Below are 18,320 nucleotides of genomic sequence, written 5' to 3' on the forward strand. Positions count from 1 at the left end.
AAGTACAGACTGGTACACGAACCCTTGTGTGGCCTGAATAAATCATGTGGATAATTAATAAAAGAATCCAAAAGAAACCGTATTCTCAGTAATGTCAGGAGAATATCATAATAATCACTTTCCTTATGTAACTTCAAACAAATCAAATGTACCGTGTACCATAGATACATATATCCTTAAAAACCTTGAAAGTAATAGTACTGTTTTATGACACTTATATGAAATATAATATTATTATAAATGAACCCCAACTCATACGCGCCATAATGCAGGTACTTGCATAATGATTATTACCACATTAAACGAACTGTTACACTTACTAAAGGGATATATACATGTACAGTCGCACTAGAGGAGTTTGCTGTCTTTGACAGTGACTGCTTTTCGTCCGTATTTTCTATGCTATGCTCCGCTCTAAATCCCTGCCGCCGTCGAAGTTGCGTATCGTTTGGTGGATGTACGCACTCTTACCGACTCCGAGTACTCGGTGCTTGTCCCTTGCGCGAAGGGCAAAACTGTTTTGCGCTATAAACAAACATTCATGTTTCTTTGCAAACAGCCAACAAGAACAAATGAATTCTAAGTAAGACATGTACAGAACACTTCTTCATTTTTATATGGAAAACCCGTAAATTAGTTGAGCGTGGAGCGCGCAACTTGTGGATGCATTGCGCTTTAATGTTGCGGGAGACTTACCAAGTCAGAGCACGCTACGGAAACACTAATTTACAGTGAAAATTAGTTGACTTTGCTTTAAGTTGGAGAAAGTCCTCAGTCTATCGATTAGTTTCGCTCGTGAAGCCCTAACGGCCTCGAACGAGCCTCACCAGCGAAACTAGTTGACGGATTTTCTCCTACACCTAAAGTGGATCATATACAATGGAATATCCCCGTTAATCGAAATTTGTTCTAGGTGTGCCCATTGGCGCTGCGAAGAAAGGCAGTCACAAAAAAGGACACGAGGCGTTATTTTCATGAATACAACCGATCTTCTGCACATTCTGCCATTCGAAACTATTCGACTCTTCCCGTGACCTACAAGAAGGCCTGCAGGAACGACATGAGTAGTTATGAAGGCTCTTCTCAAGTTAGATCACGTGCTTTGTGTCCCTGTGCCAAGTGCACGAGGAACCTGTGCTGCGTCATTGACAACTCGCACTGCTTGTTTGACGACAGCTTACTGTTTCTGTGCGTGTTCAAACATAACGAGCGTCTGATAGAATACCATAAACTTAATTGTAACAAGCGACACCCTTGCCTATTCACAAATATAAGCGCATTTTTTTTCTTATCCTCATCTTTAGTTTTGCCAGTAATCAGAAACATTAATCAGATTTGAAAACTAACCTTCGCAGTTTCAATGAAGACGCTCTCGTCACATTTTACGTCGCATTTTGACAAACAATCGATTTTGTTACTGGCACACAAATATTTATTACGAATACTCACATATGAAAAGAAAGCAAGTGAGCACGCAGGAATATATCTATTCATAAGTTCGCTTTAGCACATTAAACCTAACACTGTTTCCGTTCCACGCGGGGCACGTGCGTTATGTTAAAAGCCATGTGCAAAACAGATGACGGTGTCACTCTCGGCTGATGATTTCGTCTGTACAAAACAAATAGTCTAAGGTCAGTGTCACGGATACTTTCATCCATGTCGGTTTTTAATAAGCTTTCCGGAATTCCATTAATATCTTTTCTCACAACATACATCTGCAATCAAAGGATTGACGATTCATGCACACGGATTCAGTCACAACAGGGGCCATGTGTTTTATCGTGAACTAGTCATTCACACAATAGTGAGTGAGACGGACCATACGATGGGTTGGTGGGGTAGCCTAGTGGTTAAAGCGTTCGCTCGTCACACCGTCATGGGTACAGTGTGTAAAGTCAATCAGGTGTCTTCCGACGTTATATTGATGGAATATATCCGACAAACATCCTGACGCTTTGAGTGAGTGAGGTTCTACGCCGCTCTTACTAATATTCCAGCAATACCACGGCGGGGGACACCAGAAATGGGCTTCATATATTGTAATACCCGTGTGGGGAATCGAACTCGGGAATTCGGTGTGACTAGAGAACGCTTAAACCAAAGGGATACCCAACACCCCTGGCAGCAATCTTCTTCTTAACATTGTCATATTGAGATCTATGCAAAAGTGACAGTTGATTCAGTTTCCAGATTCTATTCAACAATTGTGTGTTTTCAATATGATTAATTTTTTAAAAAGCACATGGGACTATCACGCCTAGGAACTGCGTCAGAAATACATATAGTGGTATAGATCCTACCCTATTACTATATAAAAGGAACTTTTCGTGTTGTTTATTTAGTAAATTTCTCAATTCACTCGAATTACTGAAAAAATAACCTGGTGCTTTAACGCTTATCATCTTATGGAAAAGTGTTCATTTTTGTTGTCATCTGTCAACAAGTGGTATGAAATAGGTTTTTGCATATAATATATTAAGACTACCTCTTGTTGAACCGACAGTTGTCCTTAAAGTATCTAGTTGTAGTTTTTTTCTAAATCGGTATTCTCAGCAACGGTACAATTATCACACACGTGACAATAATAATCAAATAGCGGTAATCTGAAAGACTGAAACATAATTTGAAGTGATCTAAAAATGCCAAACGTCTCGAGCCAAAATTTATCATAGGAGTAACTCTATCTACAATGATGCTCGTTTGAAGAGCTCTATTAGCTTCTTTTGTAAATATAAGACCCAAGTGTTCACGTTGTTCAGCTTCACGTACATACATTTTTTTAGACTAATTGTGGGGCACAGTGGTGTAGTGTTTAGCATGCTGGCCTCATGCTAACCGGGTTTGAATCCTACACTCTTGTTCGAATGAATCCTTTTTCATGGAAACGGCTGTCATAGTCAGAATCTTGAGGTGTTTGGGTCTCACCATCCTCGCCACCCCTACCTCATATGCATGTAAATCTATCTGCTCTCCATCTCCGACTTCCCGAGATTCCTGGGGCTCGTGCCCCCTTCTTAGCATCCTGCTTTTGCTTTCAACCGGTGGTAAATCACTCGGGTCCAGAGCTGGAACTTCAGAACTGACCATTGACGTTACTGATTACTTAATATTTCAACCGGTGGTGAATCACTCGGGTCCAAAGCTGAAACTTCAGAACTGACTATTGACGTTACTGATTACTTATTTCGAACATTGCCCCAGATACAGGCACTGTGTATACATGAGGGGGAAAATCAGTTCATATGGGAAAGATTTGGACTTGTTTCATATCAACCATTTATATGTGATATCTCTAACATGAACTCCAAGGTATCCTTTTTGTCATACAATGTACTTATTTTGATTTGTATAAAACAAGAATGTTATTAAGAAGCGTATTTGTATTCAAAGTCTCGTGTCCAAAAGTATAAATATGTAGTTTCATAATATCCAAGTATATTATGAACTTCATGGTAACCATATTAGCTATAAAAAAAACAACAACTACAAACCTGCTGATCAGTGATGTACGTGACGTAAGAAAAGGTTGACAATGAAAGTCCACAATTTCACATCTTTTATGTACGGATGTTCCAGTCTTCAGGCATCTTCCAATCTTAATAAAATGCTAAGAAAGTGGTCTTACGCAGTAGATTTACTTGTACGTATAGGCTGGTTCCCAGACTTACACCATGCAAGGCAACCTGGGAACAGCTTAATTTACTTATTGATGTCCCTTTTGAAAATGTATTTATTAATGCAAAATAACGAGAGATGTTGCAACACTTGCAAATATTGTAACACTGGCCTTCAAGTAAGTCAAGTATTTTTATTTCCTGTAATAGATAGTGAACATTTGGAAATAATGATTTTTGTACAAAGTAAAGGAGTATAAAAAGACACCTAGTCCCAGTTTTGTTTGACGTAAACAATACGCAAAGGACTATGGCTGTAATATGGGAAAGGAAAGTGGAATACAGGTGGGATGGAGGTGTTACAGAAACCCTGCCCAACCTGGACCAGGGATTGCCAGAGCACTTAGCAAAGTTATTAGTTGACTTATCTCTCTGGGTACCCATATTCTGCTGGGTGAATAGAAGCAATTTTGGAATCAATTAAACACGACAAATATACAGCCTTAACAGCTCTTGAAGACAGTAGAGAAACCTTTTAGTTTCATGGGACAACCCAAAATGTTCTGGATCTGCTTGAGGACAATTAACCAGCTAAAGTAATGTTTCAAGTAATTAAAGCTGAACAGTAGACATACCATTTCTCATACCTTCTCTTCAGACAGGATGTTGCACTTGATAACAATTTGTACCATATTCCAGATAATAATGTACTGACATTAAATACTCCTATGTCAGCACTGTAAGTAATACGCCACGTTAAACAGCATGGGAACAATAGACCCCTTGGACCTGGTGGCATTGTTGCTGAATATTTCAAGTCTGCAGAAAAACAAATTACTCAGGTTTTATCTATAATATATTATGATATATACACGTATGTTTGAGAGTGGTATCTTTCAAGATAAATAGGAAATCATTTGTTCTCATCTTCAGTGTGGTCATATGATTGGTGTCAACATTTATTGCAGTATATCTCACATCGAGAGGGGCGGTGGGGTAGGGGTGGTCCGAATAATTGAAATAATTGAAGATCGGTTGCAATGACTAAATGACCAAGCGATTGATCATGTTTTCTCTGATCGAACATAAACAATATTGGAAGACTTGCTTTAATTAACAGACTGAGTGTTTTTCACAAGGCTGGTTTAGTCTGTGCCATTCACCTGACACTTCATAAGCACTAGAAGCTCGTCCTAAGTCATGACTGGTACATGAAATTCATGTCCTTCTTCCAAGATGGGAAATTTGCAAATGCAATTTATGCAATTTGCTAAAAAAAAAACCCCAAACTACATGTTTCGTCCTAATTCGTTTTTGTGCATCAACAGACAAACAGGAAAATTTGAGAAACAACGCCAACCAATGATTGGTTGGTAGTAATGAACCCGTCATCAGTTACGAGATTTTCACCAATTCCAGTTCCGATTTAACCAACACTGGTAGCCTCGTGGTTGAAGTTTGGCCTCATGGAATTTTGCTAAAGGTGACACAATCCATACTCACTCTCATCTATAATTGTATGTAACATGCTCGGATTGAATCTTTAAATGTTAGACTAGAGATAGACAGAGATAGTGTGCTGTTAACAACATCATTGATGACTCTCAAGCTGGAGTTATACCCAACTATTCCACAGTCCATCATATATTTTCGTTACAGGCAACTATCCAAAAACTGTGCTAGTAAAATGAAAAGAAGGTTTTATTGTCTATTTGTAGAATTTTCAAAACCTTTTGATAATGTTGATCACAATACACTGCTACAAATCTTGACTGATATTGGTTACTGTGGAAAGTTAATCACCCCTCATTGCCTTAATGTATGGTGAACTATGTGTTTTTGTTCAAACACCTGATTGCTTATGTATATTACATCACGTGCATTATAGATATGTATATCGCAACCATGCTTTTGTGCCGCAGCGTAGCCTAGTGGTTAAAGCGTTCACCCATCAAGCCGAAAATATGGGTCGATTTCCCATCAAAGTCACTCACTTACTCTGATAATACTTTTTATACTTTTGTCGGTTATTGGACACCCCTGCATCTCTGTTGATGATTTACATTATGCTGACAAATGTTTTCGATGCAACACGAGATCACAGTCCTATTTTATAATATTCATAGATTCTGTTGTGTATTAAATCCATTGTATATCTTATACATAGCCCCATGGCCACGGGTTCTCTAGGATATTAATTTGGACCAAATACACAATAGGATCATATTTCGGTAGGCATCGGATTCACTAGGTATTCCTTGTTAATTTAATTTGCATTCTGTTTGGTAGAGAAGTCATAACGTTTCCTTCTACGTCAGTGAGGCGATATATTACCACTGGAATCTCCCAGATCACTAACAAATGTTTTTGTGAATTTTGTGAAAACACATGGAGGACGAACCATCGTTTACTGATGATAGTTCTGCAATATCGGCAGCAAACCACAAATCCAAAACAGATTCCCTATAATGTAAGAGCAAACAAGCAATATTGTTTTGGCTTATGGCAGTTTACCATACTTTTTGTAAAATATTTATGAAGATGCATTTATGTATTTTCAGAGAATTTATGCAGGTGTAAATAAATGTTATCTTTAATTCACTGGGGCGTGGTGATAAAATGAAGGTTTTTGCATGTTGGCTTTTGTTATCATGCATGTTGATTTTTATCAGCAGAAGATATATGCCCCTCGTCAATATCATTAGATTCACAAATGAATGATGATAAGCCTGAGTTGCTGAAGATAAGTTCCAGCACATGTATAGAAGTGTGCAGTGTTTAGCAATGTTTGTTTGAAGATGCTGATGCTGACAAACTAAAACGTCCCATCTCCCACCGCCTACACCTTATCCACTCACTAACTCCCCCTCTCAACTCAATCTCATCCATCAGCCTGCCCACCCTACTCCCTCACTCACTTTCACTCGCTAACATTCTCACTCACTCTCTCACTCGCTAACCTGCTCACCCACTCTCACCCACTAACCTGCGCACTCACTTTCACCTACGAACCTGCTCACTCGCTCACTCACTCTCACCCACTAACCTGCTCACTCACTCACTCTCACTCACTAACCCGCGCACTCACTTACTTTCATCCATGAACCTGCTCACTCGCGCACACACTCACTCACTAACCTACTCACTCACTCACTCTCACCCACTAACCTGCTCACTCACTCACTCTCACCCACTAACCAGCTCACTCACTCACTCTCACCCACTAACATGCTCACTCTCACCCACTAACATGCTCACTCACTCACTCTCACCCACTAACCTGCTCACTCACTCACACCCACTAACTTGCTCTCTCACCCGCTCACTCACACTCACTCACTATCCTGCTCACTCACTCACTCACTTTTACCCGCTAACCTGCTCACTTACTCTCACCCACTAACCTGTCCACTCATCCACTCTCGCCCACTATTCTGCTCACTCCCTCTCACCCGCCAACCTGCTCACTCATTCACTCACTCAGGACAGATAACCACTCGACATACTTTCAAGATGTTATCACTAAAACACCAACACCTTGTTATCACAGTTCCGATTTCCATTATCCAAACCTATCGCTCTCACGGCTGGGTTCGGTCCAGCAATCAGAAATCACATTAACATTTTTCACGCTTAAAATTATTTACTTACACGTATATTTATGACAGTGCTTTATGACGCATTCATCCATGGGTTGTATAAATATTTAGGAATTTTGTGCAAAGGCATTTTTTTCGGGAGACTCTGAGTGATATAGACTGTCTGTGTGTGACACGGTGACATTATATTACTAATGTGCATGATAATATCATAAATATTCATACTTTCGTATTATGAGACTTGATCTGAAATTTTTATTGAATGTTCAAAGAATTGTTTGACGGTTTTAAAAATCATTTGGAAGGAAATGGAGCCAAAGAAACAAGCAGCGATTATTGGAGCCGGGATCTCAGGTTTAGCGGCCATTAAATCCTGTTTGGAAGAGGGTTTGGAACCAGTGTGCATGGAGCAGTTTGATGATGTCGGTAGGAAACTGGTATATCAATTTCTGTTTGCTGGTAATGATCAGAAGTACATGTATCTCCTTACTTCAATTTCCCAGATACCTGTAACTAGCTATCGTCAGTAACGCAATGTATTTACAACTGGAACAAACCTGATAAAAACTGACAGAATATTCCTTTTTAAAAAACATCATTTATCAATCATTGGTTAGCAAATGCAATATAATCATGCAAATTAAATTGCTGAAGAACAATATTTGCTCAAAAATTTATGTTTTCTTAAAGGACGGCAATCGAATTGAAACAGATATTAAAAGATAATTCATTTTAAAGAAGTCCAACAACGCATAAAATGGGGAAACATTTGGGAGGAAACTGGAGGAAGCATACATACTACACACACAAGCGCGCACGCACACGTGCACGCATGTACTGCTATTCAATGATCTGTGTTAATCTCCATTATTTTTCAGCTTCTCTTGATCTTGTTCGCGACTTTTCAGTTTTAATAATTAGTTTTGTTTTGAAGGTGGGTTTTGGTGCCACTCTGGGGAATTTCAGGAAGGACAGGGAGCCATGGCATTTGACAACTTAACGACTAACACACCCAAAGACATGTTTTGCTACAGCGACTTCCCCTACGGCAATGACGTTCCGCCGTACCCGACACGGCCCTATGTGCACGAGTATCTCCACCGTTACTGCGACAAGTTTCACCTCCGGAAGTACATCCATTTTAACACTAAAATCCGGAACATCCAGAAATCTGATGACTACGAGGACTCTGGGAGATGGGAGGTTGAGACAGCCGATGCCTCTGGCGTCGTCCATGAGCATGTCTATGATTTTGTGTTTGTTTGTTCGGGGTATTGCTCTGACGCAAAATTTCCCATTATCAGTGGATTGGAAAGCTTTAAGGGATTAACGGAACATTCAAAGACCTTCAAGGATGGATCGAAGTATGCCAACAAAAGAGTTTTGGTAGTGGGTAAGTAGTGCTAGGTCTGTCATGCATGCGTTTGAATATCTTCAAAAACAGCCGGAGTCTAGCTTTGGGTTCTCGTACGCAGCCTGTATTCGTAGAGTGAAAGAGTGATGTTTTTGTCGCAATATTCTTGCAATATAACGTTTGAGGACACAAAAATAGGCTTTACACGTGATACAGGTGGGGAATCGAGCGCAGGTCCGTGGCATGACTACCACCAGACAGGACCCGTGAAGGTTCCGGGGTACAATAGGCCTTCAGCCCATGCTTGTCATAAAAGGCGAGTATGCTTGTCGTAACAGGCGACTAACGGGATCGGGTGGTCAGGCTTCCTGACTTGGTTGACACATGTCATCGCTTCCCAATTGCGCAGATCCAGGCCCCCCTAAGTAATTGAAGGAATTACAGCAAATTTGAAGGAATTGCATCTCAAATGTAAACAAACGCAGCCCACTCGCGAAACAATTGCAGCGATATCGGTAGTTTAGCGGTAATAACAGAAACACATCGGCCATATCGGAAGCAATGTCGGTAATACTGGAAACACGATCGGCCATCTTCGGAGATTTTTCGGTCGCGAGCGGAAACTCACGCAGCAAAACATGGCGTCGTTGGAAGAAGCACCCGTCTCGGTGAGATTTGTTTTTAGTTCCTACTATTACATTTTCATACTTATCCATCTTTGACCACCCGTGTTGAATGCGTTTAGGTATGAGGTGTTGTCGGGACAATAGCATATGTTTTTAGGAAAAGATTGTCACTGCAGAAGAGTGTCACAAGTCATGCCCCTGGAGATTGTTTACATCTGAACATCGAAGTCGTGCCGATGATTACGAACATCATGAACGTGCGCCATGAAGAAGTTTATGAGCCATAATTTTTCTTGCTACGAAGTGCACTTGACAAATTTAAACACATTTTACAAAAAAAATGATGTTATATCTGGCGCACGTTCGTAATCATCGACACGACTTCGATGTTCAGATGTAAACAAACTACAGGGGCATGACTTGTGACGCTCTCCTAGAGTGACTATCTTTTCCTAGAAACATAAGCTATTGCCCCGACAACACCTCATACCTAAACGCATTCAACACGGGTGGTCAAAGATGGATAAGTATAAAAATGCAATAGTAGAAACTAAAAACAAATCTCACCGAGACGGGTGCTTCTTCCAACGACGCCATGTTTTGCTGCGTGAGTTTCCGCTCGCGACCGAAAAATCTCCGAAGGTGGCCGATCGTGTTTCCAGTATTACCGACATTGCTTCCGATAGGGCCGATGTATTTCTGTTATTACCGCTAAACTACCGATATCGCTGCAATTGTTTCGCGAGTGGGCTGCGTTTGTTTACATTTGAGATGCAATTCCTTCAAATTTGCTGTAATTCCTTCAATTACTTAGGGGGGCCTGAGATCGATGCTCATGTTGTTCATCACTGGATTGTCTGGTCCAGATGCGATTATTTACAGACCGTCACTAAAACTAAACTCGCTCACTCAACACCAGACATTAGTACAACATTACCTGACTGAACGTGACACATAAAGTGGTGGTGGGCTAGGCTAATGGTTAAAGCGTTCGTTCGTCATGCTGACTACCGGGTTCGATTACCCACATTGCTTTCGAAGAAAACAATGGAAATAATTATATCTAGGGTGGAACATTGTATATCTTTTGTTTCAGGTACTGGAAATTCAGCAGGGGATCTGGCAGTGGTGGTTTCTCATGTAGCAAAACAGGTGAACTAAAGTATGAGGTCACTGGAATATGACTGGATGTTTGTTTGTTTGCTTATTTGTTTAACACCGCACTGTGCTATATTTCAGCTATATGCCTGAGGTATGTAAACAGTCAAATCTAGACCAGACAATTCAGTGACCAACATTATGGCTACTGATCTATGCAATTGGGATTCGATTATGTGACAACCAAGTCAGTGATTCTGACCACCTGTTAGTCGCATTTTACAAGCTTGAGATGCTTATGACCAGTTTTGATCCTCATGAGGTCTTAATCAGGCAACCTAGGTTGGTGTGAATATGTATTGTTAACAGCAAAAAATCTCACTATTAACCTCTACACTTATTCTGCCTGACGATAATAGTTTATCAGTGATAATAATCATAATATTCGCCTTGCCTGTGGCTGTGACACCGAGGTCCATCCATGGTACAACCCTGAACATGTCCAAGGTGTCATGGAAAAAATTATGCCTTTACACTCCTCTACACAGCCTCAGACGAATTCCTGCTAACAAACCTAATCTTGTTCTTTTTTTATGAAGTCAATGAATTTGTTATATTGATTTTTTTAAATTATTATTATTATTACAGGATATGTATATAGCGCACATATCCATGTATCTAGTGCTTGCCTAAGGCGCCTCCATCATTGGATGTCAGTCTCAATCGTATTATCAATCTCACCTCCCTGGGGAGTATACAATTTTCTGTCCCTTTTGACAACAACGTGATTGGCAAGATTCAGGAAAAATATGCAAAGTGTGCGGACCTTGCCTTTGGAATGTCTCACTTGCATTCTAAGAAAACTGTCGTGAGACTCCCCATTGTTCTCGGTGCCCTTAGGTTGGCGCAGATCAGGAGAGTGCTTGGGTTCTCCACCAGGGGCATAACCATTCTGACAATCCGGATAATACAGAAGGCTGTAGTGTTGGGGAGTCTACATATTGTCTACATTATTAGTCCTTGGTGGGTTCGACTAGGCAGCGTTTCCTGTCCCATTCGCTGTTTGGGCTGCTTCTAGAGGGGCCAAGGCACTGTGCTGATGATGAGCCTTACCAGACTGTGCCAGGATCACCTGATCCCTCTCCTCTGCATATTATCTTTAATCGGTAAAACCTAATAATAATAGCATAGTTGTACTACGAATATATCTATGCCTAAGCATGCTGAAAGTGTACAATCACACGCTGATTATTATATCCCTGACAACCTAAGATGCTAGATGATTTATCCCAAAGAGTACCCATTTTCTGCAGGGTGAACAGAGGAAACAAACTGAACTAATTCGTTTGCTTAAGGTGAGACCACATGTATCACATTGTGCTTTGTTGGGGTGCAGGAATGTAGTCTTTGAAATTCTCACGAGTCAACACGGTAGCCCATCAACAAATCTAGGCGCTTAATGTCGCCTACTCACTTGCGACCGGGGATATATGCACAGAACCACACACCACCAATCAGCCTCCATGTTTCACTCAATGCATTGAATTACACGTATCCATTAAATTATTGCTTCTTCTTGTATGTTCCAGGTGTATATGACCGTGGGGAAAGGAACCTTCATTGTGCCCCGGTTGTTGGAAGGAGGGATTCCTTGGAGCTACGCCACACAGCGCAGGGCATTCTTAAGAAAAAAGAACAATTTTGTCAACATGGTTCGCGACACAGCCAATTCCCGGATAAAACACGATGCGACAGGGATCAACCTTACTAATTCCATGAAGTCAACTTCATTGATTATCAACGATTTCTTGCATATACAAATAGTCTGTGGCCGCGTGAAGATCGTTGGCCAACTGAACCGTATTGGGGAACATGAGGCTGAGTTTGAAGATGGCACGGTTCTGAAGGACCTGGACGCCATCTTGTTTGCAACCGGATACTTGCCTGGATTGCGGTTTCTGTCGGACGAGGCAAAGGGAGGTGGCGTAGGTGGGTCCGAAAGAGTGAGTGAGTGTGGTTTTACGCCAGCTTTTAGCAATATTCCAGGAATATCATGGCGATGGTCACCAGCAATTTGCTTCACACATTGTACCCATGTAAAATCAAACCCAAGTCAAGTTTGCATGATGGGCAAACGATGTAACCACTAGGCTACCGCTCCACCCATCCTGCAAAATAACAAAACGGATATTACATTGAATTTTGTTTCATTGAGCGAATCTGGTTTGAAGTATTTAAAGGCCATTAAGGCTTTTCCTGCTTGAGATGGGAAGGTCTTCACCATTTAGATTACACCTCAAACGATTCCACTTTGGTGAAAACTAGCATGGTACTGACACACCAAGAACGATAACCAGGCCAATCTTTTGGGACACAAAGCGACACAACTCTACATGACAAGTTTCTCAACAGAAGACGAAAGTCAAACTGAACTTGCAATATCAACCGCAAACAAACTAGTGCAGATATGGTAGCACAGCTATAAGGAACATAAACAGTCTTCCTATATGCGAGTGAAGTAAGCAAAGGCTGGCAGTGTACTTCCCTCTCTTCGGATTGAAAAATATTTTAAAAGTATTTCTCTTTTTGTGAAATAAATGTTACGAATATTCTAACAATAATGACGGAAGATATGAAAAAAAAATTCAAACAGTTAAATGGTACATTTCGGCAAGATGGCACTTCTTTTTCATTTCTGCTTATTCTTGTTCCTTTTCTCAGTTTAATCGGACGCCAGCAGGGATAATGGAGGGGAAAAAACGATTTGACATGGCATATCTGCTGCTTAAATATTTTAATTGAGTACATGAGTAATTATTAAATGTGAGGCTTGAAATCTGAGAGAATAACAGTGTGAGGAAATGGATGTTAACCTTTAATTATGGCAAGATTTTATTTTGATTTTAACAGTATATTTCGCTCCTATGTAGAAAGACTTTCTGTAGCACAGCCCAATTTGCTCTACACTTTGCCTGTGTCACAACTATTCTATGCCTTCTAAAGGGACAGACAAGCAATACCGGTACAAGATGACCTTCCCCTTGACCTTGACCCACAACACCCTTGCCCTGATTGGGTGTTTTGAGTCCGGGTCCACAGTCATTGCGGTGACTGAGATGCAAGTGAGATGGGCAGCCAGGGTTTTCTCCGGGAGATGCACACTGCCTCCACGTGAAATAATGATGGCGGACGTAGACAGGTGGAACAAGTTCGTTATGAAGAAGTATGGACGCTACAAATACAAGGTAATCACTAATCCTTGGGAATTTATGCTGCAATACAAGCTAATCACTTATCCTTGGGAATTGAAGCTACAATACAAGGTAATGACTTATCCTTGGGTGGTATTCTACAAATCACTTATCAGGGATCGATTTAGTGCTTTGTTACATGCACTGGTGCAACCAAAATTACTAAGTGCCACCTGGTTATTATTCTAATTTGCTCCAGGTGCTAGTCAGTTTTTGAGTGGGTAAACATCTGAATAAAACATCAAAATAGTTTAAAAGCATGTTAATGTTTTTTCATTACACGTTGCAATAAAAGCAGTGCTTCTGGGATTTGCCTGGTGCAACTAGGTTTATATCTTACGGTATACATGGTGCAAGTAGACTAACATGTCTTAAATCAAGCCCTGCTTATGCTTGGGTGTTTGTTCTGCAATAGAAGGCAATCCTTTATGCTTGGGAATTTATGCTTCAATATAAGACAATCCCCTATGCTTGCATATTTATTCTACAATACCATTCTACAAGGTAATCACTTAAGGTTGGGAATTTATTTTAGAAATAAAAAGTCATGTTTTACGATTTTGTATTGTTTCATGTCGGGGACAATGTTGTAACTCTCAGGGACGGTGGTTACAGCACTGCTCACCGCGTCGTAAACCCGGGTTCAGTTCCCCACATGCCGTGGCATTGTCAAAAAGTGATATGAAACCATACTCGCTCTCCCACCCACTCATTCAACTATACGGGACAAAATAGGTTAGGGATAGTGGTATTTTTATGATTGTTATTTTATCACTGTTTCAATGAATAAATAGGTCATTATTCCAAATTTCAGAATTTGCATATATCCCTAACTATTTTTGAGTATGTAATCTCTAAGGCTTTCTCTCCAAATGACTGAAAAATAATTCATAGAGTAAAACGTACACGAAGGGATTACTGAAAATCACTGATGACACGAAATGTCAGAGAGAGGGGGATAACTTGTTCTTTCCATGCTGGTACCACCGCTATACCATTTTTGTGACCTGATGTCACGCAGCAGTGCACCTGTCATGTGTGTGTCGCCTGTAAACAAACCAGACAATCATGTGATTGGCCCAAACCAGACAACCAGGTGATACTCCAAAAGCAGACAATCAAGTGTTAATAACACTCGGTAAATATTCTATATAATGGAAGGTTTCATTTTTCGCGGACCAGTTTGCATTTCGCAGTTGTTGTTTTTTTCTGTCGAACATGGGACGTTTAGATTGCCACTGTTCTTGAAAAGAATGGATGGACCCAAACCAGACAATCAGGTGACACTCCGAAAGCAGACAATCAAATGAATCTAAGGAGGGGTGGCAGGCATATATATGTAATACGATTTATAGGGACATACAGTGTTGACATTCGATGCAGACATACACTATACTGCGGGACATATTATGAAAATAAGTTCAGCAATATCACGACGGGGAACACCAGAATCGGCTTCACATTTTGTACCCATGTTGGACATCGAACCCAGATATTCTGCGTGATAAGAAAACGCTTTAACCAGTAGGCTACCCCATTCCATTCCCAATGATCAAACATAGCATGTTCCATTTTGGATTACACTTTCATACAGCCATGGCTGTATGGGTTAGATCGTTGACTTTGTGTGCTGGCGATTTGGTGTCTGTATTTTTCTGAGAAATCCTAATCCCAGATATAACATATGGGACAGCATATCAGTTTCATTGTTCAGATATCTTGAACAAGATTTAAGTAATCATTTTTCTTCTTTTCTTCAAAGAAGTCGCGAGCTGTGTTTTGTGATATCAGCAATTCCTTCGATCGTGTTTCGCACGCAGAGATGGTATCAAAACTTGAATCCATAGGAATAACTGGAAAACTATTTCTTTGGTTTAAAAATTACTTCCGTCAGTTGTCATTAACGGTCACAAATCAAGACCCAAATCTGTATTAGCCCGTGTTCCTCTAGGCTTTGTCTTGGGGGACACTATTGTTTCTCGTCTATATAAACGATCAACAGTTGGAAAAGTAAGTAGCGTTAAACTGTTCACTGATGATACTTCCTTATAGTTAGTAACTGAAGATACGTTATAGAGTCAGACATTGCGTCATAATGACCTTGAACGTATTTTACACTGAGCTTGCAAGTGGTAAGCCAATTTCAATCCTGAAAAGACAGAGGTTGTGTTATTCTCCATTAAGACTAATGCAAATCCGAAACATCAACTAACACTTAATAATGCTGCTGCGATTTCTAAAGTTTGTAAACAGTTTCATTATATATTAGCTAAAGCAAGTCCACTAATAAACTCTCTGAGAAGTTTGAAATACAGGCTCAACAGAATATCGCTTGAAACTACGTATTTTGCTTATGTTCGACTACTGCGATACCATCTGGGTTAACTGTACCAAGGAACAGGCTCCCCAGACAGAGAAGCTACATTCAGATGCCTTTAAGACTATTTCAGGTGGAGTGAGAGGCATAAGTCACGAAAAACTCTATGCTCGGACAGGATATTGTTCCTTAGTCAAAAAGCGCCACTATCATAGATACTCAGTTTAGATTTCTTAAATGATACCAACCGTTTTCCGTAAATTGTGGTAGAATATGCTGTACATAGTCTGAAATTATAGAATTCCTTATTTCCATAAACTCTTTCTTTATAAAATTATGTTTAGAAAAATCATTTACATATGCTGATGGAGTCTCTTTGCTGATCCTTCTTTCCTTTTTGTAATTTTATTTATTACATATCTTTCGGGAAATGAAATAATGTTTAAATCATCATTTTTCTTGAACCAGGGATGATACAATCTCTTAGTCTGGCAACAGATGTATCTGCAAAAAGGACACCATGTATGTTGTTTTGGTTAATATAACAATACCACTCTGCATGTTATCAACAGGTCCCAAATCTGAAAATCCGAGACGAAATGGCAGCGGAACTGGGCGTGGCCCCATCGTGGTGGGACCTGATCAAGGCCGGACCCCGACTGGCCTATCAGTACTACTATGGCCCCGCCTTCCCCTATTACTACCGACTGTGGGGCCCTCACGCATGGTGTGGAGCTGAGAAGGCGATCTACAATGCTTTGGAACATGGCTACATACCCAAACCTGTCATGAAACTGAAACCAGATGTTACCCCAAGGTCGTTTCTTACACAGCATTTAGCTTTGACTGGTGCTGCGGTTGCAGGGGCTCTGATGATCGGCTCATACCAGTGGAAACTTCTGCAGTGATGTAGATTGAGATCTGTTTGTTCCGAACCGTTTATGGTAACTCTGTTTGTACCATGTTATCCATGATCCGGAGCAAACTGAACAACTGCTGCTGGCGTCGATCTGTGCCTTAATTAAGGCAAATTGTTTTGGAATATTCTTCTCTGTTTCTTGTTGTCGTTATCTGCTTTGAGAAAGACTTTGCCCAAACCACAAGAGGTGGAGGTTTATTTATTCAATTTATGGCATGGCAATAGAACCCTGCTTAGTATCTTTGATTGTTTCTATGAAAGTCCTGAAAGGTATGTTTCTGTGATAATCGCCATCGAAATGTTGCCACTGCTTTATGATACAAACAAATAATATAATGTATATGTGTTATACTGAAGAGTATGTTTCCATATTAATCCTGATGGGTATGTTGCATCATAGTCATGACAGATATGTTCCATAATAATCCCCAGGGATATGTTTCTGTGATAATCACGATGGATATGGTTCCATGATAATCCTGATGGATATGTCTCCACGATAATCCTGATGGATATGTTTCTATGGTAATCCTAACATAGGTGAGCTACAGCATGGGTCTATTTGCACCATGAACAGTGTTGCCTTACATTGCAAGATGATGCACATGTAGTTTGTCTTTCATGATATTACCAACACACATTGAACGATAAATAAATCTGCCACTCTGTGGGTATTTTTGTGTTTATTAAATACATTCATAAAAAAGAGTATATTCATCATTGTCATTCACATCTCCAAGATCATCGCATCACACAGAAAGATCATGTAGATACTAGCTCTGTATCCCGACATACGTACTAGTCCTTGGACGGGTACCCCACCCCCTATTACCGTACCCTACCCGGTACCCCGTTATGTTTATTCCTGACATCAAATTTGTAAGAAATGGAAATACATGCATACTCTTCAACTCAGAAGTTAAAATTTCGAGTTTTTCAATGTCTTAAGTGACTGTAAACTATAGTCTGTTTGGCTCAAAAGCGGACCGATGAATTGCATTTTAACTCGAAAACTAATAAGCATAACATACTCAGTGAAACGCTGATCATGATCAAAATATTATAATATAACTCTGTGAGGTTTTTGCAGAATTTCTGTCATAATAATAAAAAAGTTGTTCAACAAACTGAAATAAAAATAGTGACACGGCCAAATGTTAGAGAAGCATGTGCACAAGTGCAGAGAAAGTCATTTATTCATTAACCTGTGCTGTCTCCATTCTTTCTCGCTAACCTGGCGCCATGGCTGTCCCTTTCTCTGAACTCCTCCCTCTTAGCAAATAGTGAAATGTGTCAATATTTTAATGATAGTTTCTTGCACATTTTGTTTTTATTTTAAGAATAAAAGTATGTTATGTTTATTACCTTTCGAGTTACATTGTAATTCATCGGTCCTCCTTTGAGCCAAACGGATTATATGTCTAAATCTTCAAAGACAATACAACCTTTTAATCCTGAAAGAATAACATATTACATTATTGGTCTATTGGTCACACGATCATAACGGGATTTTCATTACCCACCGTGCTTGCCATAAAA

At 40.1% G+C, this 18,320-nt stretch overlaps 1 protein-coding gene across 1 annotated transcript; it reads left to right on the forward strand.

Annotated features, from left to right (window-relative positions):
* Positions 1 to 1,538: 1,538 nt before the first annotated feature.
* Positions 1,539 to 17,455, forward strand: LOC137267996 (flavin-containing monooxygenase 5-like). Its single transcript, XM_067802460.1, has 7 exons — positions 1,539 to 1,634; positions 7,522 to 7,642; positions 8,151 to 8,609; positions 10,293 to 10,348; positions 11,884 to 12,283; positions 13,298 to 13,539; positions 16,435 to 17,455. The coding sequence occupies exons 2-7, from the start codon at positions 7,525 to 7,527 to the stop codon at positions 16,768 to 16,770; spliced, it is 1,611 nt and encodes a 536-aa protein (XP_067658561.1). The 5' UTR covers positions 1,539 to 1,634; positions 7,522 to 7,524; the 3' UTR covers positions 16,771 to 17,455.
* The last annotated feature ends 865 nt before the right edge of the window (positions 17,456 to 18,320 follow it).

The sequence above is a fragment of the Haliotis asinina genome, chromosome 16, assembly GCF_037392515.1.
Source record: "Haliotis asinina isolate JCU_RB_2024 chromosome 16, JCU_Hal_asi_v2, whole genome shotgun sequence".
Classification (NCBI taxonomy): domain Eukaryota; kingdom Metazoa; phylum Mollusca; class Gastropoda; order Lepetellida; family Haliotidae; genus Haliotis; species Haliotis asinina.

Coding starts and splice junctions, on each gene's coding strand:
- LOC137267996 (XM_067802460.1), top strand. CDS start 7,525: ATGGAGCCAAAGAAACAAGCAGCGATTATTGGAGCCGGGATCTCAGGT. Junction 7,643..8,150: donor GGAGCAGTTTGATGATGTCG/GTAGGAAACTGG, acceptor TTTGTTTTGAAG/GTGGGTTTTGGTGCCACTCT. Junction 10,349..11,883: donor TTTCTCATGTAGCAAAACAG/GTGAACTAAAGT, acceptor TGTATGTTCCAG/GTGTATATGACCGTGGGGAA.